Source organism: Barbus barbus, assembly GCF_936440315.1.
Source record: "Barbus barbus genome assembly, chromosome: 5".
In the NCBI taxonomy this organism is placed as follows: domain Eukaryota; kingdom Metazoa; phylum Chordata; class Actinopteri; order Cypriniformes; family Cyprinidae; genus Barbus; species Barbus barbus.
The window spans coordinates 2044993-2070682 of NC_136733.1; the positions used below are offsets into that span (position 1 = coordinate 2044993).

At 37.1% G+C, this 25690-nt stretch overlaps 1 protein-coding gene across 1 annotated transcript in view; it reads right to left on the reverse strand.

Moving 5' to 3' along the window:
- LOC306869436 (uncharacterized protein) overlaps nt 1-25690 on the reverse strand; it is a gene marked incomplete at its 3' end in the record, with an annotated part of 32657 nt that overhangs the window by 515 nt on the left and 6452 nt on the right. Inside the window, exons 2-12 of the mRNA XM_079416215.1 lie at nt 24921-25022; nt 22938-23066; nt 22365-22442; nt 21826-21894; nt 19739-19774; nt 18243-18293; nt 17668-17775; nt 16122-16302; nt 6715-6968; nt 4977-5219; nt 4088-4210 (exon numbers count right to left, since the gene is read on the reverse strand). Coding sequence (XP_079272341.1) covers nt 4088-4210; nt 4977-5219; nt 6715-6968; nt 16122-16302; nt 17668-17775; nt 18243-18293; nt 19739-19774; nt 21826-21894; nt 22365-22442; nt 22938-23066; nt 24921-25022 — 1374 coding nt within the window. The remainder of the gene's footprint in view (nt 1-4087; nt 4211-4976; nt 5220-6714; nt 6969-16121; nt 16303-17667; nt 17776-18242; nt 18294-19738; nt 19775-21825; nt 21895-22364; nt 22443-22937; nt 23067-24920; nt 25023-25690) is intronic.

The window sequence follows — 25690 nt, forward strand, 5'->3', positions numbered from 1 at the left end:
AATCAATTTATATATACAATCTTAAATAAAGAACCAACTTATACTGTGAAAAATTAAAACTATACATATGTCTAAACTGTTATTTGGAAAATATTTAGTTCCCTTTCAGTCGGTCACTCTCAACGTCTCGTTGGTGACCGACGAATTGGGGATCTTGCTAGAAAGGCCAATCTACTTTCCTCAAGGCCCCCTTGTCACAGACCGACATCTTTGCCAAAGAGGCCGGGGGGTTGCTGTCACAAGAAGCATTAGTTCTGGCCTTGAAGTGGAACCTGTTCGTTGAGTGATGTTCTTCTCACCGAGAAGATCCCTGGAGATGCCCGATCAGAGTTGTGCTTTCCTTTCTGCAGCAAGGGATGGAGCAAAGGCTGTCTCCCTCCACCCTTAAAGTCACTGCTATTTCCGCTTATCACAACCCCGTGGAGGGGAAGTTGGTAGGGAAGCATGACCTGGTCATCAGGTTTCTTAGGGAGTGAGAAGGTTAAATCCTCCTCGTCCTCCCTCTATAACCTCTTGGGACCTAACTCTGGTGCTCAGAGCACTACAGCAGGGCCGTACCTCAAACGGGTAGAAGCACTGAGAGGCCCCGGTTTAGTGCCGGCTTGCTAAACAGCTCCAGAGTGCCCGTACTGTAGGCCCTGTCGAGCTCCTCCATCCCCTCAGCAGACTTCTCTGCCATTTCCCAAGAGGGTTACAACCACCTCTAAATCTTCCATATGCACCTAAACGGTTGTCCATATGTGTAAGTGCTTCCGAAACCTTCTTCGGGAAGGATGGGGCTTCCGCACAGTTCCTGTTCCAAGTGGAACGGTTACGTTTTCCCAGTGTTATCCAATCTCACTGAGTGGGTAGTGCTACGACATCAGTGACTGGTCTTGTGGTTTCGAGCCCCGGCCTGCACCAAACAGGGGTGCAGGAGGTTCGCACAGGACACTTTTTTTTTTTATGTATATATTTTAATCTGAATTTTATTATTTATTTATTTTTACATTTTGTACACAGTTTTTGAGTATATTTATTAATTTATTTACTCATTTTAAACACATTTTTATTTATTTTAATAATTTTTTATTATTATTATTTATATATATTTTATACACTGTAGAATGATTTAATCATTTATATACTTATTCAAATTTTCAATTTAAATTTTTTTATTCAATTTTTTTTATTATTTTATTTTTTTATGTAAATTGTATTTTATAATATATTAATTTTTTGCATTTTGTACATTGTTTTTAAGTCAAATTATTTATTTATTGTTTATTTACTTACATTATTTAAATCAAATTTTTATTTATTTGAATGATTTTAATTATTTTTAAATTTTATTTGAATTCTATACTTATTTTTACATTATTATTTTGTCTATTTTGTATTTATTTATTTTAATCAGATTTTTTACATTTAATTTTTATTATTTTTTTATTTTTTCATTATCCTTTCCGAGACGTTTCCCAGGTCCCAGTGTGACAACCCCTGATCTAGACCAGCTTATTGGACCAGCTAGAAACCATGCAGAACCATTGACCATCAAACAGCAGGTTTCTGCCTTAACATATATACATATATACCAACAAAACACTGTTGTGGTCAAAGCGGTGGAAGTGCTAGCTTGCTGCAGTGATGATTAGTTTCTGTAAGAGAAAATGTCTGGAAAAGGTTGAGCTTTGGTTAGTGAGTGTTAACCGCATCATCATCATCATCATCATCATGTAAACAGGCTGTAAATACACACATGGGCTCTGTCTTCAAAGAGAAACATCAGCTCGTACAGTATGTTAGACACACATTCACACTTCAGAAGCGTTCGGTGTTTGCAGTAAGTGGCTGTTAGTTTCTGTAAACACAGAGAGAGATCTGACGGTACCCTACTACTGTAGTTAGCAGTGTTCTAAGGCTTCATAGATTGCTCTAGGTTATTAAGACACTTTCATGTCATTCTGTTTTAATAATCTTTCATCAAAGAAGCTTTATAGAAGTTCACTTATTTTGATGTGTTGGCTAACATACATGTTCTAAATTGCAAGTTTATCATTACAATTGTGTAATTTATAAATATATTTAAATACAAGTTTCAATAGAAATGTTATTAAAGTATATTTCAGTTCACCAAAAATTATTGTCTAAAATATTTTTTGGGAAAATATTAAATTCAGTCTGCTAAAAATTACACTCATAATAATAACAATAATAATTTTTGAAAGGATGCTGAAGTGTTCTTCTCTTTCACAACAGCCAGAATGCACTTCTAAAAGCTCAGGGGAAAAGCTGATTAACACTAAGACATTGATAAAGTAGTTCAATCTAACAATAAGATACATAGTTAGACTATGCTTATTTGAGGAGTTATTGATATAAAATCTGTAAATCAACTGTGAATTCATTCTTCTGTATGATTCAAGTGAGTATCACTGTTTCTCAGTGTTATTCAATAAACAGTGAAGTATATTTTCAGTCAACATTTAACTCTGGATGGATGTTTTCACTGAGCTCATCGCAGTGCATTCTGGCTCTCAGTATCTCTGTGTCAGTGAACTGTGTGGGATCGTTAGTCTTAATCTGTGAAGAGAAGTCGTTTAGTGGTGAGAACGACAAAAGCAGAGAGAAAGGAAGTAAAGAGACACAGATATAGTTGTACTCTTGAGACGCTGAGAGCTGCTTCAGGAGGAAACCAGGGGGTCCTGATGCATGGCAACAGTTACCATGGTAACCGTGCCTGCAGTTTAGCATCATTCCGGTGTGAGGTCGTCGAGGAAACCTTCATAGAGTAAGTTCAAATCCTGACCAATCAGAGCAGAGGGAAATCATTTGAAAATGTTTCATAATTTGCATGAGTACAGAAAAATCACGTTATAATGCTTATGAACATTCATTCCAGCACACAGTCCCTACTGTAAACCTAAAAAAGTGAGGACACTTAAAACTCACACACACAAAACAAAACTTTTCACTCCAATTTTTAATGCTGATATTATATGAAAAGAGATTTGTGTTAGGAAAATCTAAATCTTGGCTTTTGCACTGTATTGCTCTAGTGCTAAAATGAGTTGCTATTGGTGTAAACACTCGAAGAATGCGTGCAGAAATTCTGCAGTACACAGACTGGCCTGTAGGTGTTTCTTTCATTTGCCTGGTCAATATCAGCGCTGTTACTGAAAATAAAATAAAAATCAGTTAACTATCTTTTAACTGTTTCAGTAATTGAAATAAAGTTGAAATTAATGAAAAGAAAATGGTGAAAAACTTAAAATAAAAAAACTAAATAAATGAATGTGGCAACTAAAACAAGTTCAAGCACTAAAATATAAATTACTCCAAGGCACTCGTAGTAACAATAAAAAGCCTTTAATTAACTGGGCTAAATCATTAAAATAAATCATTTCGGCTTTAAAGCCTTCTTCAGGATAAAATAAAATAATAAAAACTATAGACATATATAAAAAAAAACTAATAAAAATGACAAAAACACAAAATTAAATAAAATTATAAGAAATTAAAATTTTTATTATTTATTTAATAAAACTTAAACTACAATTAATGTGAAAACAGAAAATATCAAAATAAAATCTAATTCAAAATATTAACAAAAACTCTAATAATATTAATGACACTAAAATAGCACTGATTCAGGTGGTAATTATTTATTGGGACTGAAAGAGTTCTGCTCAAGGTGTCGATTCCTTTTCACCAATCACCGAAGCAGTAAATTTCATGTGACTAATTACTGCAGAAAAAAAAAAAAAAACACTGATTTGCCTTCACTAACGACTTTTCCTAGCGACTGTCCTGCTGTGATGTCCAAAAAAAAAATACAGACAGGGAAAAAATATATCCATTTCATGCTAGGAACTTTTGATCTACTGTAGTAAAATGTAATATTTACTTGAAATATGCTTGAAAAAAGAAACATTTGCCTCTGGATGGTGCAGTTATGACATATACCAGCAGAGGCGACCTGCAGTCAGACCTGAAAACAGCCTGTAAATGCAGAAATGACCATGCATTCCCACACAAAACCATTACTGCACTTTAAACAGAAGCAGAAACACCCACAGACTCCTGAGGCAGTGTGAGATGCCTTTACCTGGTGATCCTGCGAGCTTCCATAAAGCTGGGCGAGTCTCTCCGTCTCTTGCGGATGGGAGAATAGCTGCGTGAGCGGCGGCGAGCTCGTTCTGCATCCGAGTGATGAGGACTGTCTCTCTCCCTGCAGACAGACAGACACAAAGCATGCTGGGATCGAGAGGATTTGAGGACGGTCTGCTCCTTCAGATGACTGGATTTATTTGACAGAGACTGCAGGAAGATCGCTTGAGGTGCATCTGACTTTCACTTATTTTAGGGACTTTTCAAGGATTGTTTTGTTCTTGTTTTAAGCATAACATGTATTGAGGTTTATGAGCGTGTCACTTGGCTCATTGACACATTTTCTCTCTTATTTCTGACAAGAACTCATTTACTTTTCAACATTTTTGTTTTCAAATTTTTTTTTTATTAATGTGTAAAACAAGAAAAAATATCTGTCACTGAGATCAGAAAAAAATATATTTCAAAGAGAAAACTAAATTTTTCTGATCTCTTTGGCAGATATTTTTTCAAATTTTAGACAAAAACATACTTTAATTTTTTAAGTTTTCTTTTCTAAAAAATCCATCAAAATTAAATAATTTTATGTGTAAAATGAGAACAAAAATCTGCCATTGGGGTCAGAAAAAAAAACTTCTTTCAAAGGGAAAACAAGATTACTTTTCTGATCCTACTGACTAAATTTTTCTAGTTTTAAGCATGTTTATTTTTTTTTCAGAAATTCGCTTATAAAGTAAACGTATCCTGATTTGACAATGTTTAGATATTTGTTCTGGAAAACAAGGCAAAAATACTAATTTGAAAAATCACACTTCTTCCATGAATATTAATGAGTTTCTTTTGTAAAAATATATTTTCGAAACAATATTAACCCTTTGTGTGTGTACCTGGAGTTGTTCTGTCGGACGTGTGGTGATTTGTTCTTGCTGGATCCGCGTTCTCTAGAATGAGCTCGTGATGACGACCTCCCGCTGCTCCAGGAGCTGCTCCTCTGCCGGGCCGTCCCGTGACTCTTGCTCTTCTTCTTCTTGGACGTGTGTTTGTGCCGACCCGGCGACACAGAGGAACTCCGGTGGCGATTCTGACCGTGTCCGCGATGGTGCCGCTTAGACGAATGAGATCCTTTCGTTCTGTGTGAGAATACAATGCTTGAGAAACGGTGCTCGATATGCTTGCTTTTCATCATCAAGAGACTTAAAAGAGCTCTCAGTTGTGCTTTATTCAGGGATCTACTGTATATGTCTCTCTTAAACTTACTAAAACTGACATCCAGTAAGAGTACAGAGTTATAAAATGAGTGTGAAGCATGAAAAACCTTTGATAGCAGATGTTGTTTGTTAAATATTTTGGCAAATCTTTGCACAGCTACATTCAAGCTGAAACTGAATGTGGAAAATCACATTTAATCTTTTTCATTATGATCTGGGAAACCTTCTGATATGGAAATATATTGGACATGTATCTGATTTCAGTGTGAACAGAATAAATAATACATACATAATAAAATAAGTATTAACTGCATTTTATGCAGTATTAGACAGAAAGGTGCAAAAACACGTTTTCAAATATATTTTGTTTGCGATACACCCTACTGGTCATGTTTGGAATAATTTAGATTTTTTTAATGTTTTGCAAGTCTCTTCTGCTCACCAAGGCTAAATTTATATGATTAAAAACACAGTAAAAACAGTAATATTGTGAAGTATTATTGCAAGTTAAAATTGTGAAATATTAGTAGTAGTTAAGAGAAATATATTATAATAATGTTATTTATTCCTGTGATGAAAAGCTGTATTTTCAGCATCATTACTCCAGTATTCAGCGTCACATGATCCTTCAGAAATCATTCTGATACGCTGATTTGCTGCTCAGCTATTATCAATTATTATTGGTGATCAGTTATGGTTCTTATTATTGTTAATTTTGAAAACATTAAGTATTACGTTTTAGCTTAATATTTTTTGTGGAAACCGTGAAACATTTTTAGGATTCTTTGACGAATAGAAAGTTAAAAAGAACAGAATTTATTTGAAATAGAAATATAAACATCTTTACTGTCACTTTTGATCAATTTAATCTATCCTTTTCATTAATTTTTAAAAACAATACTCACCCCAAACTTTTGAACGATGGTCTATATCAGTTTCTCAAGATCAAATCAGTATATTGGAATGATTTCTGAAGGATTATGAGACACTGAAGACTGATGCGGGAAATTCAGCATTGATCACAGGAATAAATAACATTTTAAAATATATTTGCATAAAAAAAACTGTTAATGCAAAGGGTTTTTATTAGGCACATTTTATTATGGATGCTTGCGCTTTATTTGACATCTTTTGGACTGTAGAACAGAAACACCCACCCACTGCAATTATAGAGCAGAAGTGCCAGGACAATTTTTAATATAACTCTGATTGGATTCATCTGAGAGAAGAAAGTCACATACACCTATAGGATGTCTTGAGTGTGAGTAAATCACATTTATTATCATTTCTGGTATATATTATCAAAATTTTTCAGGTCAAAACAGGCCTTTTTCAAAAAAAAAAAAAAAAAAAAACGTATTCCTATATAACTTCTGACCAGTAATGCATACATCTGAATAAATGTTAATGTTCTTACTTCTTCTGATTCTTGGTTTTGATGTGTGGCTCAGTGTCGCTGCTGTGCACCCTCGGCCTCCCGCCACGCCTCCCCGATGACTCTGAGAGCGGTTTGCCCATCGCCGGCCTGTCGTCTGCGCAGCCGTCCTCTGCCGTCTGCACCGCTGGTCCTCCGGGGCTCTTGAGCCGGTCGGCGTGGTGTTTAGCATCTCTTAGATGAGGCGATGCATGCGTCTGCGTGCTCGAGGCAGACGGAGCCAGAGATCGAAGCTTCTGTAGATGAATTATAACCAACAAACCAAAGGGAAAAAAGAAATAAATGTGAAAAAACAAACAGAAAGAGAACAGGGAAATTAGAGTCTTTTTCCTCCTGGGTGGAAGAGCGTTATCGTGTACTTGGCAAAAAAATATCTAAAAGAAAGTGCTAGGATTGTTCTCTGGCTTATAGACAGTCCTCTATTGTGCAGCGCATGCAATACTCGGCATGCAAAACCATAATGATTTGAAAAGAATAGTCCCGAAAGAAAATCAAAACAAAAAAGGGATAGAGGGAAAATATGCGAAACTCTGAAAGAAAAAAAGTTTAGAGAGAATATAAAGAGCGACAGAGACTGGAGAATATACAGTAGAAGAGAAAGAGGACTTTTTCAATTTCAGAAAGAGCTACAAACAAAAAAGGTGAAAAATAAAACTAGAAAATAAAAAAAAGACAACTTGACGAACATCACAGAAATGGAAGGAACGAAATAAAGAGTCACAAGAATAGATTCAATCGAATTAGAAAACAATTGGTCTTCTACTCATTAGAACTTGCTTTGTGGATTTGTTTTGTCCTGCAGACAATTGCTGAGATGTGAACAGCGACCCATTTCCTGTTTTAATAGCTTTTTTAAAAGGTTATTCTGTTTTTCAACTCCCTTTTGGTTAACATCCACTTACCAATAAAGTGGCATTCCCTCCTTTAGTAGGTAAGGTATGAAGAGAAGGGAAAAGTGGGGCAACATAAGTGCATCATTAGATTCACAAAATGCAAGAGAAAAAGACACAACACCCTTCCCTGGATAGTGAGTATGAAACAATGCATGAAAATCAAACCAAAGAGAGAAAAAGACACACAAAAGAAATCAAATTCAAACGGATCTCACAGTGTGTGGGCTGGAACGCGGACAGTTTGAGTGCATTTTAACAGCGTTTCACTCTTCGGTGGGGTTTTAAAACTTCAAGAGTGACTGTAATGTGCTACGAATGGATGCTCTCGTTTCTGAGTAAAAACCTTCAGCTGAACTTGCATTATGGGTTATCCATAAGTTGAATTAAAGACCCCATGAAATGGCTCAACAAGCGGTTGTTTTCTGTTCATGCATTTTCATGGGACGTGTTTGTGACATAATGCACCCCATAACCAAAGGAAAAGGAAAATAAATCATATTTTGCATAAAGCCAATAAAGTCTATTTAAGTCAATATCTTATTTTCTTTAATGAAAAAATAATATTTTACATAAAATATTTTAATTTAGAAAATAAGCATACTGTACCTCAAACTTCCTTTACTGTAATGCAAAATGGATAGATAAATAAAAATATAATATTACATATGCATAATGGCATCATTATCATTATTTTACAATTTATAGTTACATACAAAATAATGTTACACATATGGATAGATAAATGCAAGCTTGCAGGTGGGCGCCTGGTGGCCGGGCTCATGGAGCCATCTCCCTGTGGGCTCACCACCGTAGGGGACCAGTGCGATGTACTATGGGTGGCAGGCAGTGGGGGGTCCTGCAGACTTTTGGTACATGGAATGTGACCTCTCTGGTGGGAAAAGAATTAGTGTAGAATTAGTGCAGAAGGTTGAGCGTTACCAGCTAGATATAGTTGCCCCACTTCTACGCATAGCTCTGGTTCTGGAACCAAACTCCTAGATAGGGGATGGACTCTCTCCTTCTCTGGAGTCGCTCAGGGTGAGAGGTCCCAAGCGGGGCTGGGAATACTCACAAGTCCCAGACTCGGCGCTACGGTGTTGAGTTTTGCCCGATAGACGAGAGGGTCGCCTCACTTCGTGATGTGTGTGTGTGTGTGTGTGGGGGGGGGGGGGGGGGGGGGGGGGGTCCTATAACAAGACCTTCTTGGAGGTCTTGGGTGGAGCCCTGGAAGGGGTACTGCCTGAGGACTCCATAGTTCTGTTGGGTAACTTTAATGCTCATGTTGGGGATGATGAAGAAACCTGGAGGGGGTTGATTGAGAGGAACAGCCTGCCTGATCTGAACCCATGTGGTGTTTTGTTATTGGACTTCTGTGCTCAGCATGGACCAAAACCATGTTCAAACATAAGGTGGTTCAAAAGTGTACTTGTAATAGACCACCTTGGGCCAACGGTTTTGATCGATTACATTAGTTGTATCATCAAACCTGTGTCCTTATGTTCTGGACACTCGGGTAAAGAGGGTGGCAGGGCTGTCAGCTGATCACCACCAGGTGGTGAGTTGGATAAGATAGCAGGGGAGGCCACCGGACAGACCCGGGAAACCCAAACAAATAGTGAGGGTTAACTGGGAACATCTGACAGAAGATCCTGTCTGGAATATTTTCTACTCCCAATGTTCAGAGAAGCTTTTCCTTGCTCCCAAGGACAGCTGGAGACATGGACTCCGAGTGGGCCCTGTTCAAATCCTCCATTGCGTAAATGGCTGCTGCACGCTATGGCTGGAACGTTGTTGATGCCTGTTGTGGCGGCAAACCCAAGAACACGCTGTGGACATCAGCGGTGAGGGAGTTCGTCAGGCAGAAGAAGGAGGCCTTTCGGGTCTGGTTGACTTGTGGGTCTCCCAATTCTGCCAACAGGTACCGGAAGGCTAGAAGGCCAGCAGCTACAGTGGTCAGGGAAGAAAAGACTCAGGGTGTGGGAGGAGAAGTGGCAAGGTGCCAGGGGTGGACAAGTTTCGCCCTGAGAAGCTGAAGGCCCTAGATGAAGTTGGGCTTTTGTGGTTGACACACTTGTCCAACATCACGTGGGAATGTGGGACAGTGCCTGGTGATTGGCAGACAGGTGTGGTGGTTCCCATTTTTTTTTAAAAGGGTACCGGAGTGTGTGTTCCAATTATAGAGGAATCACACTTCTCAGCCTGCCTGGAAAAGCCTATACCAGAGTACCGGAAAGAAGAATCCGACCAATTGTTGAACCTCAATTGGAGGAGGAACAATGCGGATTGCGTCCTGGATGTGGAACATTGGACCAGCTTTTTACCCTGGCAGGAGTCCTGGAGGGGGCATGGGAGTTTGTTTATCCAGTCTACATGTGTTTTGTATATTTGAAGAAGGATCATGAGCATGTTCCCCGGGATTGCTTATACTGCAGCGGTGTGGTCCGGGAGTATGGGGTGCTGGGTTCATCCAGGTTCATGCGTGCTCTATACTACCAGCATATTCCCAGTGAGTGCCGGACTCTGCCAGGGCAGTTCCCTGTCACCAATCCTGTTTTTTTATATTTATGAACAGGATCTTAAGGCAGAGCAGGGGGATGGAGTGTCCGGATCGGGGGTCAAAGGCTGATGGTACACGGGGAAACTTTTTGAGCAATGTTGTCGGCAACAGGCAACCAGATGAGACACAGGGCCCACAACTGATCTAAAATATCCCAATAGAAATTTGTTACCCATTCTCAATGGGAAAGTGACCAAGCAACATGTCCCATAAAAAGCTGCCCAGCAAAACTGCTTAAAATATTCTCCCGTGTATCATCAGCCTTAGGGTGGCATCACTGGTTTTCACAGATGATGTCATCCTGATGACTTCATCAGGCTGTGACCTTCAGTGCTTACTTGGGAGGTCTGAAGCGACAGGAATGAGGGTCAGGACCTCTAAATCTGAGGCCATGGAATAGTGCCACTGCTCCTCCACGTTGAAAGGAGCCAGTTGAGGCGGTCCAGGCATCTGGTAGAGATGTCTACTGGACACCTTCTGGTGGAGGTGTTCCTGCATGTCCATCTGGGAAGAGATCCAGGGATTATATCTCTCAGCTGGCCTGGAAACACCTTGGGATTCCCCAGGATGAGCTAGAGGAAGTGGCTACGGAAAAGGACGTATGGGTGTCGTTGCTCAGCCTGCTGCTACCGTGACCCAATCCCAGACAATGATGAATAGATGGATGGATGTACTATAACATTTTCAAAAAGTGTTGAAAAGACATCACATATATAAAATATATAATTTATATATCCATACATACATATTTATTTTTCTTTTTGATTTTGAGGTGCAATATGATCTAATCAAAATTTCACATTCAATTTAATATGTTACCTGATGGTTGTGTAATTTACAAGCAATATCCGTTTGTTTCTACACCAAATGTTCAATGTATGGATCAGGTCAAATTCACACACATAAACCAAAAACCACAAAACTTTCATTTGGATTTCATGGGGTCCTTAAAAAAAGACTTCACAGCTAAGACTGATCATCTTTAGCAGCAGAATTGAAAATTGAGGCTAAAATATTACACTAAGCACAGCAATGTCTATGTGTTACACTATTCATCCATCTGTTTCTTTTTTATTACCATCGGTAGGCAAGGATTTCTGATCAAACAAACAAACAAAAAAAGAAAAATAACAATATTAATAATATCATATAAAAAAACAAAAAAATGAACACAACTGAATGTAAACCCCAGATACTTCAGAAACAGCCCTTGTGTATCCAGAAAATAAGAAGGAGGGAAAGTGACCAAATCATATGACATGTACCATTTCACCAAAGACAAAAGGAATGCGGCACAGACAGGAAATGCATTCTACCGAAATATGATAAGAAAAATCAAGTAAAACGCAGACAAGAGATGGACCTGTGGGGAGGGCAGTGTACTGAAGACTGAAGCATGAAAGCAAAGGTAGATTTCAGATTGAAACAAAAAAAGAATGAAAATAGAGCAAACAGTTCTAAAAGGAAAACAATGAAAAACAACCTGCCAACCTTTGGTTTTCCTCAGATAAACAGAGAGAAAAAGAGAGAGAGACACTGATGTCAAGCTAGGGTGCTTGTCACATTCTCCACGTGCGTAGGCAGAGCGTTACCTACCTTCCGCTTCAATCAGTGACACGTATGCAATATCAACAAAACAAAGGAAGAAAAAGGAAAAACAAAAAGGAGAAAGGAAAATTCTCCGCAGCGAAATGGGAAAAAGACAATGAATTCTTTTAGTATCCAGGCTAAGATAATTGATCCACAGACTAAAGGAGACAATTCCAACAAAACGAAGCAAAACAAAAAAAGAGTGGACATACAAAAGGAAAAATCAAAAACAACAAAGAACCCAAAATGAATCAGGAATAAGAAACCCCCAACGCAATCTACATGAATTGCTGTCTTTTTCGCTTGGACACATGTGCAGCCACATTCTATCGTACGTTAAGGAGCGTTAGGGTGCGACAAAATCTCAACAAATCCAATTTGCTAGAAGGAACGTAAATATCGATGGCCATGCATGCGCAATGTGGTTTAATGGGAAAAGAGAAAGCATGTCGGGACAACGGACAGCACAGATGAACGGGTGAAGGGAGAGGGGTGTTGGGTGGAGGGTGGTCACTTCTAGGATGGACGACTAACATCTCAAAGGGACCCCAGTCACGTTCGTTAAGCCGTATCGTTATCGATCGGTCTGCGCAATGAGAATTTAGTGCTCGTTTGTTGGCACTCACTAACACTAAAAGTAGATTTTTGCTCTCAGCAATTGTCAAAAGTCTTTCACAAAGGATGCAAAGATGCCACATTCGCTTAGGAAGAGAATCCAAATGGCTTGGGTCCCTTTTAGTGTAACAACTTTACTAAATGACCCTAGTTAGTGTAGTTTGCTGTCGGCTAATGTTTACAGAGCGTCCGTTTGTCCCTGTCAAACATCTAGACGTACATTACACCACTCAAATGTTGACAGGAAGGAAACAAACACCTAGTTACACTATAAGAATGTATATTTATACATAGCAAGTGCTAGTGAAAAGTGAGCATTAGAAACCATGTCGATGAAAACCATCTGAAATCACCAATGGCACTGAACCGGCCCTTGTCAGTGGAGATTTGTTAGCCTTTACCCAAGAGAGAATTCATGAATCTGTAGCTTGTTTTGATCACAGATATAGATGCTGCATTAACAGGCCCAACACGGCATTTTTTTTGTTGTTGGTTTTGGATGAAAATTTGGGGGAATGATGCAGAATTATTCTCTTATTGGTATTTACAAGCAAAATCAAATTGGCAACCATTCTAATTACCACAATACATCAGCATGTCCGCCATATTGGAAAGGTCAATAAGAATTATACCACCATACAATTCTGCTTATTCCAGATGATATAAAATTAAAAATGTAACAAAATGAGTATTGATAACACACCCTGTACTGTTATTATAGAGCTCTGACTGCTTAAAGTTTCTAATTAAAGCTATAAGGCCATACATAAATAAAATGAACAAACAGGTTTTTAGATATAGTAACAAACATAGCCATACAAAATCATAATGTCCAAACTGGCATTTCTTTAATTACCCAACAATGTCAGTTTTTTAGTGGCAGTGGTATGTTGTAAATAAATAAATTAATGAATAAACAAACAAACAAATAAAAAAATAAGAACATTTTATTGGTCAACAATTTATCATCATAGAGCTTTGACTGTTTGAAGTTTATAATTAAAGCTACGAGGCCATGAACAATGAACAAAAATAGGTTGTTTTATGGATATAATAATTATTATTATTATTATTTGACATTTTTAGAATTATTATATAAATTTAAAAATAATTAACTAAAAAAACTGAATATTTTTTTAATTGATAATAATAATAAATATGAAAACATTTTATTGTAATTGTACATTCCTAATCTGAAACGCACTCCATAAACTGAAGAATACAATAAACTCTTTATAAAGGACTATATAATGTTTCAATCCATTGACCTTTCCAAGATGGCGGTGCTAATGACAAATCCAGATCAGCCACATATTTCCTATCTGTGATTGTAACATTCAGACTCATTCATCCTCTCAGCAGAACCAGGAATGACAGCTGATTGGCTAAAAGCGTCTGAGGGGTTGGTCAATGAAAACCATCTCTTGATTAATAGTTCTTCACCTTACATTACAGAAAATGATCAATAATAAGGGACGATCTGACTGCAGGTCACAGATCATCGGCTCTTTGAACACCTGATACACATCTGGAAAAGGGTGCTACGGTAAAACTTAGCAGAAAATGAGAGTTTCAACTGTATTGACAAGAAAAACTAGTAGACATACCCATTTAATCTACTCGGTCCAGTTCCAAATCATATGAGTGCTTTTTACACAAACAAGACAGAAAAGTTTGGGCATTTATTTGTGGGAAGAGATCATGTGAATTCACAGAGGTCAAGAAATCAACAAAACAGAGGGATGAATTCAGCAAATGAAAGGAGAGAGAAAGAGAGCATGAGAACTTCTGAAAAACTGCATGCAACCCGTCCCAGATACAGTAAGATATCTGATATCTCTCCAAACACAGGTCAAAGATTAGCTGAATAATTGTGGCTGTATTAGACACTGTGTGACTGTATGAATAAATACAAAATATGTCATGCATATTTAAATTACATTGTTGTATATGAAGTTTAGACTGATATTCAAAATAGCGGTTACACTTACAAGGTCTCTTTTGTTAACATTAGTTAATGCATTTGATGAACAATGAACAATTTATTTTTTAATCATTTATTAATCTTAGTTAATATAAATACAATTAGTTATTGTTTGTTCAAAGTAGCATTCATCTTTTTAAATTGTTTCACCCAAGAATGAATATGTAATCACCCTCTGTCCAGCCAAGATATAAATGAGTATGCTTCATGGGAACAGATTTGGAGAAATGTAGCATTGTATCAGTTGCTCACCAACGGATCCTCTGCAGTGAATGGGTGCCGTCAGAATGAGAGTCTGATAAAAACATAACATTAATCCACACCACTCCAGTCCATCAGGTAACGTCTTGTGAAGCCAAAAGCTGTGTTTTTGTAAAAAAACAAATCCATCGTTATGACGCTTTAATTTCAAACCATTGTTTCCGGCTAATATACAAGTCCTCCATCCATAATATTGCTTTCTGTTACTGTTTCTAGTCCACTTTAGACAATCTACTAACTATAAGTAACTTTGCAACTACATGTCAACTAATTCTCATTCATTTGCAACTACATGTCTACTAACTCTCAGAGTAGACTGTTAGTTTAGGTTTAGGGTTAGTAGAATAAGTTGACATATACTTGCAAAGTTTCTCATAGTCAGTATGTTGTGGACCCATCAAAATGAAGTGTTAGAAGATATTAAGCAGACAGTCTACTAATACTCTAATGACTGCTATTTAGTTGCAAAGTTACTTACTGTTAGTACAATGTCTAAAGTGGACTATCGAAATAAAGTGTTACCTTGCTTTCTCCAGTGAAACGTCATCTAATCTGAATCAGGAGCGATATCTGCTCAGATCAAGCACTGTTTACAAGTAAAAACAGTCCAGAACAGTTCTAAACAAATATATGGGTGCCTGTGAGAGAAAACAGGAGATGGACTTTTTCACTGGAGGAAGCGCTATTATGGATTATGGACTTATATTTTAGTCGGTTTGAATTGAAAATGTCCATAAAAATGGATTTGTTTCTTACAAAAATACCTTTTGGCTTCTAGAGATGTTAATTAATGGACTGGTGTGGATTACTATTGTGATGTTTTTATCAGCTGTTTGGACTCTCATTCTGACGGCACCCATTTACTTTGTTCATTGTTAGTTCATGTTAACTAATTTAGTTAACTAACGTTAACAAATGAAGCAAAAGTGTTACCAAAATATTTATAATTAATCTGGTTGAGGCATCAAATGTCTCTTTCATGGGATGTTATCCAACACCAGCTATTGAATTAATTACCAATAGATGCTTTATGTAAAAAAACATCGCAAGATTGTGCCTTCGGGATGGAGCTGGTGCTTCCATGAAATCCCACATGTTCAACAATTAGTTGTATTTTAGTTTCCACTGTAAGAAAAACTTTTAAATGGATCCTCAATATTTCCATTCATTCTCTTTCTAGAACTGAAAAAGTCAACATGGCTTGTGCGTGAAATAAAGCATGACATTATTACAGAAAGAAAATGTCTCGACAAAACAAAAACCCTTCCCAAAAAACACATAAATGGCTTGAGAACAGAAAAACTCACAAAATGGAGCCAAAGAGGGAAAAGAGATAAAGAGTCAGCTGACACAGATATGACTGAATCAGTTGGCGTGTGTGTGTGTGTGTGTGTGTGTGTGTGTGTGTGGTTGTGTGAGAGAGTGTTTGTGGGATTATTAGTGTAAACGGCAGAGAACAGATGAAGGTAAAGTAAAGGAGACTACATACATCGTTCCCTTTATTCCCCTCCGTGTGATTGGCTCCTGAATCTTTGCCATTGCGTACACGGACGCTGTGGTTCCCATTCTGCCACGTGATTGGCTGGTCAGTGCTGGGGGACGGCAGTGGGCTGTGGCTGGGGTGGCTTCCTTCCTGTTTGTCCCTGTCGTTCCTGCACTTTGCACTCGATCTGGTTTGAGAGGTCAGATTGGAAAGGATTGAGTTTAGCGCTTCACTAACAAGTACAATGGCAGTGCACTGCTGAAAATCATTTTTCATAATCATATTTTTGTCTTACTATTTTTCAGTAAAATATCTACACATTCTTAAATGAAGACATTTATTTGAGAAGCAAAATGTATCATTTTCTGAAAAATGTATTAAAATTCATGCTTTAAATAATAACAAATGTCTACCAATGGAGAAGGAAAATTAAACTTGTTTTCCCTTTGAATGAAGTTGATTTTTCTGACCCCACTGGCTGATATTTTTCTTGTTTTAAGTATAAACTCACTTGATTTTGATAATTTCAGAGAACAAGATCAGACTAAACCTAAATAATTTTGCTACTGAAGTAAGTGTTTAGATAGTTGTACTGATACAAATATTGTGAAAAACAATATTTTTTTGCAGTGTATTTGTTGTGTACCACGTATAATAAACTATATAGTCCATCATACTGCAGGTTGTTTAAAAGTTTCAAATTTGATCAATTGGGATCAATCTGAAATTGACCAATGCAGATTTTTAAAACTGAATTTACAGATATTGCAGATGCTCTAATACTAAAAAAAAAAAAAAAACTTAAACAATTTATATGGACTGCAGGAGGGGAAAAAATTATTCTGGAAATCACATTTTTAAAATTCCCTGATCTTTCCATTTTTAAGAAGAAATTAAGCACAAATTGATAGCGAAGACATTTATAATGTTACAAAATATATATATTTTACAAAATGCTGTTGTTCTGAGCTTTCTATTCATCAAAGAATCCTGAAAAATAAAATGAATCATTCAACAAAAATATGAAGCCGCACTGTTTTCAACATTGATGATAATCAGAAATGTTTGTTGAGCAGCAAATAAGCATATTAGAATGATATCTGAAGGATCATGTGAAACTGAAGGAGTAATGATGTTGAAAATTCAGCTTTGATCACAGGAATAAGTTATATTTTAAAATATATTCACATAGAACAGTTATTTTAAACTGTAACATTATTTCACAATATAATTGTATTTTTGTTATCAAATAAATGCTGCCTTGAGCTTTGAAATGTTGAAATGTAGTGTAGGTCATTACACAGATTAACCATGCCATAGTTAGTGCAGTAAAGTCATAATAAATGACTATGGAAAGCTTTTCTGTCTTTCTGTCATAGTGATTCCTTCCCTTTCTGTGATGACAGTGGTGACTAACACCACATTACCACAGTCTTATTGTAGTAACCATGGTATTTTGGCAGGAACTATGTTCACCATAGTAAATGTTTGTTAGAGGAGGTTTGTCGGAGGGCCTGTGAAATGGAGATAAGAGGCCGAATATAAGCCGCACCTGCTGGGTGATTTGGAGACGCTGGCGGTGGAGGAGACGGATCCGCTGCGGGAACTACAGCAGCTGCCTCTGTGCTGAGAACTCCTGCTGGGAGACTCCACTGAACACCTGCGGGAACTACAGCAGCTGCCTCTGTGCTGAGAACTCCTGCTGGGAGACTCCACTGAACACCTGCGGGACACACACAAACACACGTCACACCACACACACTCACACACTCCGCTTCATCATTCATTCTATGTAGTTGAATGGCTTAGTGTTTATTGTGGCATTCTAGATGGTTACTAGGGTGTTGAGGGTGGTTGCCAGGGTGTTGCTATGCAGTTTTTAAAATGTTTCAAGTGGTTGTCAGTAATAGGTAATTGCTAAGGTATTCTAGATGGTTGTTGCCTGCTTGCTTACTATCCAAAGTGAAAAATCACAATGCTTAGAGCATTAATATCATTAAATCATTAAACTCTGTAATCAGTGCAATGGATTTTCTTTGTCAGGCTGAGACATTATGATGCATGAAAGCATCATTCTGAACATAGAGCTTTTTTAGAAAAGCAAACAGCAGAATAAACATCCCTCACCTCTTCTTCTGTTTGTTCTTGTCTTTGTGTTTGTTTTTGGGGCTCCCAGATCTGAAAGGAGAAAACAAACACATAACTAAATAAGCATTGAATTTAGAGGTTATGTGTGGAGCATTAAAGTCTTAAAATCAAAACAGAATTATGTTAAATTATGTTACTGCTTCAGTGAACACTTCTGAAACTCAGTTTTGTTCAAGATACTAAAATCTCAGAAAAAAGGTACCTGCAGATGAAACTTCTAAACTATCTAAGATAATAGATTGTGTAAAAAATGTAAAAGATTGGATGACCAATAATTTCCTCCTATTAAATTCAGATAAGACAGAGATATTACTTATTGGACCAAAAAACAGTACACAGAATCTTTTGGATTACAATTTACAACTAGACGGATGCACTGTTACGTCCTCTAAAGTCAAAAATCTGGGTGTTATATTAGACAGCAACTTGTCCTTTGAAAATCATATTTCCCATGTTACAAAAACAGCATTCTTCCATCTCAGAAACATTGCCAAGCTTCGAAACATGCTACCTGTTTCTGATGCAGAAAAGCTAGTTCATGCATTCATGACCTCTAGACTGGACTATTGTAATGCACTGCTAGCTGGTTGTCCTGCATCTTCAATAAACAAGCTACAGATAGTCCAAAATGCAGCGGCTAGAGTTCTTACCAGATCAAGAAAATATGATCATATTACCCCAATTTTACAGTCTCTGCACTGGCTACCTATTCAGTTCCGTATCATTTACAGAATATTATTACCTGCCTATAAGGCCCTAAATGGTTTAGCTCCTGCGTACCTAACTTGTCTTCTACCACGCTACAATCCAACCCGCTCTCTAAGGTCGCAAAACTCTGGACTTTTGGTAGTACCTAGGATAGCAAAGTCCACTAAAGGAGGTAGAGCTTTTTCACATTTGGCTCCCAAACTCTGGAATAGCCTTCCTGATAACGTTCGGGGTTCAGACACACTCTCCGTTTAAATCTAGATTAAAGACACATCTCTTTAGCCAAGCATTCACATAATGCATCTTATAATCTTGTACTTATAATGTGCATTATTATTATTCTTTAGCTTGGGTTGAACAAATAATTTTTGCTTTGATGAACAGCAGGTACGCTAATTATGTCTGTATTTGTTTCTTCTGTAGGAATGACAGACGCTTCAGTCTGGATCCAACCCTTAAATGATCTGAGATGACCGAACACCTGAGAAAAGATGATGCCAACCACTCAGAGGACCTCAGAGGATGCCAACGCTCAGACAACATACAGAATTACCAAATTTTGCCATAAGTTAAATATATTAAGGTTCTGCAATATATAAATATATAAAGAGCTACTTTGCAACGATTTGTATCGTAAAAAGCGCTATACAAATAAACTTGAAACTCTTGAAAAAAACTGTAAAGTGGATGTTGGTTCTGCAAAACCTAATCCAGCACAGTTCCCAAACCATAAAATCTAAAGGATCTTAGGGTAGCTCAGTGTTTACCTGTGTCTCCTCTTCTTTCTTGAGCCAGATGTGGACCTGACACAGAGGAAATGTTGGGTTAGATATCAGATTATGACTATCAGAAAACGGTTGCTGTTTATATGAGTAGAATTTGTAGTTTTAGGCTTCAGCATTCAGTATTTGATAGATCTTGTGTTGTTGCCCATTAATAAATCAAGGACAACTGACTTCAGACATCCACTACAAATCAAACAAATACCAGCTGATTAAAAGACACTGAGCAAAAATAATGAAGAAAAGTTGCATTAGTGAAAAGAAAAAATTATGTGGCATTTATATGATATTTCATATCTAATGCAGTAACATTCATTTTTAAATGTGGTTTAAATATCCATATATTTTTATGTTGCGTTAAAGACAATGGTTAAAATACATCTGTCCTACCAACTTTTGCCTTAGTTGGAAGATTTTGTGTCTTTTGCGGATTTTTGAGTGATTTAACACAGAATACATATACCACATTTTCACCTTTAAACGTCTTTGCTCAATTTATACTGAAAAGAGAAATACATGACTTTATACGCTCAATTTCTAACTCTCTTTCACACTTATTCCCCTCACACACAGTCTGACAGTATTGAAGCTGCTGTGATAAGACATTTACAAAAGGATCCACCATGTTTCCGTAGTGTGTTCGCTATTATATACATCTGACACAAACAGATACACAAGCACCCAAGCATCTGTCAGTCCTGTCATGTTTTCTTGACATAGGAAAAAAGGCAGGAGAGAAAAAGCTGTAATAAAGCCGTCAGGGTAACGTGAGATGAATAAAAATGATCTGTCCTGACTCCTGTACAGAGAAGACTGCATTGAATTGGAAGAAATTAGCAAAAAAATATTAAAAACTGAATATACACTTAAGAGGCTATATGAAACTCTATCAGCCTGTGAGCCGGATATTCATTATTCATTCAGCAGATGCTTTTATCCACAGTGAGTAACATCACATACAAGCTTTATGTTTTATCAGCATGAGTTCCTTGGGAATTGAATTGCATTGCTAACTCTGTGTCAAGACCACTATACAGAGAATCATATAGCATGTTCAAAATAGACTGCTGTGTGAAAAACCACCTTATGAATTTTAATAGAGTAGAAGTCATGACAAGAGGAAACTCAGAAGAAACCTGTATAGTGATACACAGATATACACATTACGTATAATAATAGAAAGACAGAAACCGAAGCATCTAAAATGCTGACACGTCCGGTTATCGATATTTAGACAAGGACGTTTTAAGGCTGCAAAGGCACAACATACAGCAGATATTTCTGACATAACACTATCATGAATATTTGATGAATGCGTAAAGGTCTTTGTGTAAAGCAGGCTTGTCTTGTTCATGTCTGGTGCTATTTTTGGACACTGAGTTGAGTTTGCTCAAGTCCTTGATGCCTCTGGTCAAAATACAAACGCTGATAATAAATTATGAACAAGAACAGTTTAAATCTGCCCTAGCTACTCTTCAAAGAGCCATTTTCTATTTTGTCAAAGATTAAAATTAGACTCTGAGACTATTATGTTCAGCATACAAAAGTGCCATCTAAAGTATACTGTTTATTAATACCTACTATATGAAGAAGTATGTAAAGCAATGTGCATCACTGCAACATTGTTGTCACATGATCTCTCTATGCTGCAATCTTTAATGTTATTTTGCATTTTTAATCCAATTTTGTGTATAAACAGAACTCATCTAAGGCAATCTAAGAAAATAACAGGTGAAGAAGATTTAATAAAGTGATAAACATATTTAAAATAGTGGCTAATAACATTATGGTAAGTTTATTTGTGTTATTAGACATGGAAATTTAGATTTAGTGCATTGCATTGTAGGATGCAGTATCTCATGTAGTGTGTTTTGTGTATAATGCACACTTTGACTAATGTAGTAGGTCATATTGGTATTTGTGTGGTATGGATACTGAAAGTTTGCATACTGCAGTATACAGTATAATCTATTGAATATTGGCAGGGAGATCAGTGTTAATTGATCGGTGAATGATGTATACCTGTGTGAATGAATAACCACACACACACACACACACACACACACACACACCTGTCTCTTTTGTGTTTCTTTCCGCTTTTCTTCCTCTTGTCTCTGCGGGTTGGAGACGGGCTGTCAGCTCTGTGGGTCACACAAACACAACAATACTGCTGGATGAAATATCACACAAGCACATACCATCAAGTTCTTCAATGTTTCACTGAATTATATTTAAATGTTCCCTGACCCTTTTCACTCTCAAAAAAACTTTTTGTTTCTTGATAAAGTGTCAAGCATTACTAGCACTGTTTATACTTAGAATTTATTTAATCCGAACAAACGTCTAAACATTTAATTTCAATTTTTGGCTCAAAAACTCAACGCGAGAGATCACACGGGCAATCAAAGTTTAATTTTTAGCTCACTGCATTGTTGGAAACAGTGTTTCTGTTGTATATTGCTCGCTTGACCAGTGTCTTAGATTACTTAAGTATTCTATGCATTGCATACAGAACATTTGCAAACTATGCACAGTATACAATGGCTGCCGGGTGAACTGACTTTTCAGTACATGATGCTGCATTGCATTAAATCACAGAAAGCACACTGACCGACTGTGTCTTCTTGCCTTCTTCTTTTTCCTCTTTTTTGGCCGAGGGGAAGGTGAACTGCTGGATTTCCACTTGGATCTAGAGTAGAAGACAAGAAATTGAGTAAAACAAATGCAGTGTTGGATATATATATATTTGGGGTAAGTTATTAACATTTTACTTTATGTTATACTTAATATAGGTAATCAATTCTGTTACATTGTTAATTCCTTTTGGAAAGTAAAATTCACATTTTAGCTTTGCATTATTTTTCTCATCATCAGCTATCATTTTGTTGTTGTTTTTCAGAATGAAAGCACCTGGCTTGAAGTTGTTGTTTTTCCTGTGTCCTGTGTTTCCTGTATGTTTGCATACAGCGGCAATCACTGGATTGAGCTTCAGTGATTATAATGTGAGAAGTGTAGTTATTTTGCATTAAACTGCATAAAGGAGATGTTTTCAATAGTATTTAAGTAGATGTATGGAAATTTAAATCATTTTCTTAATTGTATTAATTTTATTCATTAATTTATTTTCAGTTTCTCTCAGTGTGTAGGTGTTGAGTTCAGAGCTCCTTTTTTTTTAGCTTTTTACCTGCAGTCATCGTTGGCAGCTGAATCTTTCTCGTGATATTCTCCATCCCAATCATAGTCTTTCTCATAGCCCTCGATGTACGCAGCATTTTCCACGTGATCTTCATCCCCATGAGGAAGCAGCCTAACCCTGTGCATGCAGGAGGTAAAGGTCAAAGGTCATGACCTGCGCTGGTCTAAAATGCAGTAATGAGCTATTCTGACTCATTGTTGCAGTGTCTCAAACTGTGCTCAGATTTGAAAGTCTTCATTTTACTCTAATGTATGTTCATTTTACGCTATACTTTAATGTGTGTCACCTCTAGGCTCATTTTTATTTTTTTCTAAGGGATTTACAAAAAAAAAAAAACAGCTGAGACAAAGTTGATCTACGAAAGAGCAACCTGTGAGCATTTTTCTCTGTGTTAAGTCAACATCTATTTATTTTCCCATACCAATAACTTCTAAATAAAAAAAGAAACAATTATTTCTTTGAAATAGAATAAAGGTGATTATACAATGTGATAATGACAGCTGATAATGAGAAAATTCACAGAATTCCTGGCAAGGTACTAACAGATCTAATTTTCTGTCACACTTACTTTTTTATCAAGCCTTAACTTATCCTCATTATCCTTCCTAACATGTGTCTTGATTAAATAAATTAGCATTCCACTACTAAAGGCAATATTATCTAAAGCTGTAATGATCAGCTTCTTCATCACAGTGGTAAATGTCACCATCCTGCTTCTGCAAAAGTGCTTTTTATTAACAGCCTAGCAGTTCTATGATTTAAAAGAAGGGTTAAAAGAAAACATATGGGTTCTTTGGGTTAAAGGACAACATAAGTGTTCTGCGACAGAACAGAAGGGTTAAATGACAACATAATTTAAGGGTCCTGTGATGAAACAGAAGAGTTAAATGACAATACAAGGGTTTTGTGACAGAACGGAAGGATTAAATGACACCATAATAGTCCTATGATGGAACAGAAGGGTTAAATGACAACATAAGGGTCCTCTGCTAGAACAAAAGATTTGTAAGATATAGCAGAATGTTGTGTTACTGGAGCTATAATGGCTCAGGCTCTGAGTTCTTGTGGGCAGAATGGCCAGAACATGGAGGTTAGGTATAAGATGAAAAGGCTTTTTTATTAGATTGGTCTCTGGGTGAAGGAGGTGATGTACGGTCGCTGAGGTTTCCTCTGGGCTGTGCTACGGCATTAACACAGGGTCATTTATGATCTGTAGAGAATATTAAATCATCGCCTTCTTCTGCTCCTGATAAAGAACCTGCACCCACAAGCTATAAGAAAGTTTGTATGTGTACCTGCTGAAACAAACACATTCAGCCTTATTTATGAACCTATTTCAACATGACTTCATGTAAGCCAACGTTATGACTTGTCTTTATGCTATAGGCAACAAAGCTACATTTCCCATTATCCTCCATGACAACATTAGATTATAGAATACACTATATAGCTAAAGTCTTTAATGTTCATCAGTTGTGCTTCATTTTGATGCACTAGTGCTAAAAAGGTTTCTGTTCATCGGTAGCTAAAAAATAGAGAATGCACTTCCCAAAGATTAATTTCAGTGAATCAGTTTGTTAAGACAGGTCATGTAAATGAACCAGAAATAGAAATGATTCATTTCAATCCCTGTGAGGAATTTGTGCATTGCATTATTTAGCTAAATGGTTTTCCAGCAAGTTACATAAATTAAAGTATTTCTAGTTCTAGAAATTGTATTTAATGTACATTTATCTATTAAACATGCAGTATCTATTCCCTGGCACTGAGATCTGTGTTTTGGATGGTGTCTATCAGTGCTGGTCAGCATTATCATTAATCATAGGAATACAATATCACACACAAACGCTATCCGATACTGTCTCTACATGAAACACACACTATATTCAATTACGTGTGGAAAATAGGATCAGAGCGGATCAATGGTTTGCTCATTTACTATCTGACAAACATCATGTGTGATTGACTCACGGTGGACGTGGGTGCAAGCCTTCTCGAGTTATCACACCCTCCTTCTCCATCAGCATCTGCCGAAACGTTCCAACCTTCTGCCGGATTTCTTCTTCGGAATATCTACAAACAAAAATGAAAGCAGTCAACTGACAACAATCTCCTCAATAAAACACGGTTTAAAGACTCTTTCAGGTCTGGAGTGATTTACACTCACTGGATGATCAAACAGGTGAAACAATCCCAGCAAACATTTGATGGAGGGAGTCAAGCAACCATAATTAAACCTTGCCAGCAACCACCCAGAAAAACGTTTGCACCAGTCACCACTTACAATGTCTTAAGAAAGTCTGAAAGTCTAGTTTTAGTCTTGCCTCTTTCAGAGATGTGCTAAAAATGTGTGAATAAATGCAACATGGAAACATTCGGTCGTGCTATGGGTTTGGATATTAAACGGGCCATTCTTGTTCTCTCCAGAACGCATCCATCAGGAAACAAGATTAGTGTAGTGTGTGTGTGTGTGTGTAAGACTGTCATGCCACCCAGTTTGGCTGTAATGTGATTGGCGCCGGACCGGAGAAACACTCTTTATATTCACTCAATGTCACCATGCAGAAATCTGTGGGTGGCAAAAGTGACTTGACAGTTAGCACACAGACAACAGTGTACGCTTGATAACATTTGAACCCACACTGTGCAAAAAGAAATGGAACTGAATTCCAAACTGGTTTCCTATGTACACAACATGTTGAGGCATCACAGACGTGCTTCCTTCTTTCATCAAATTCTGA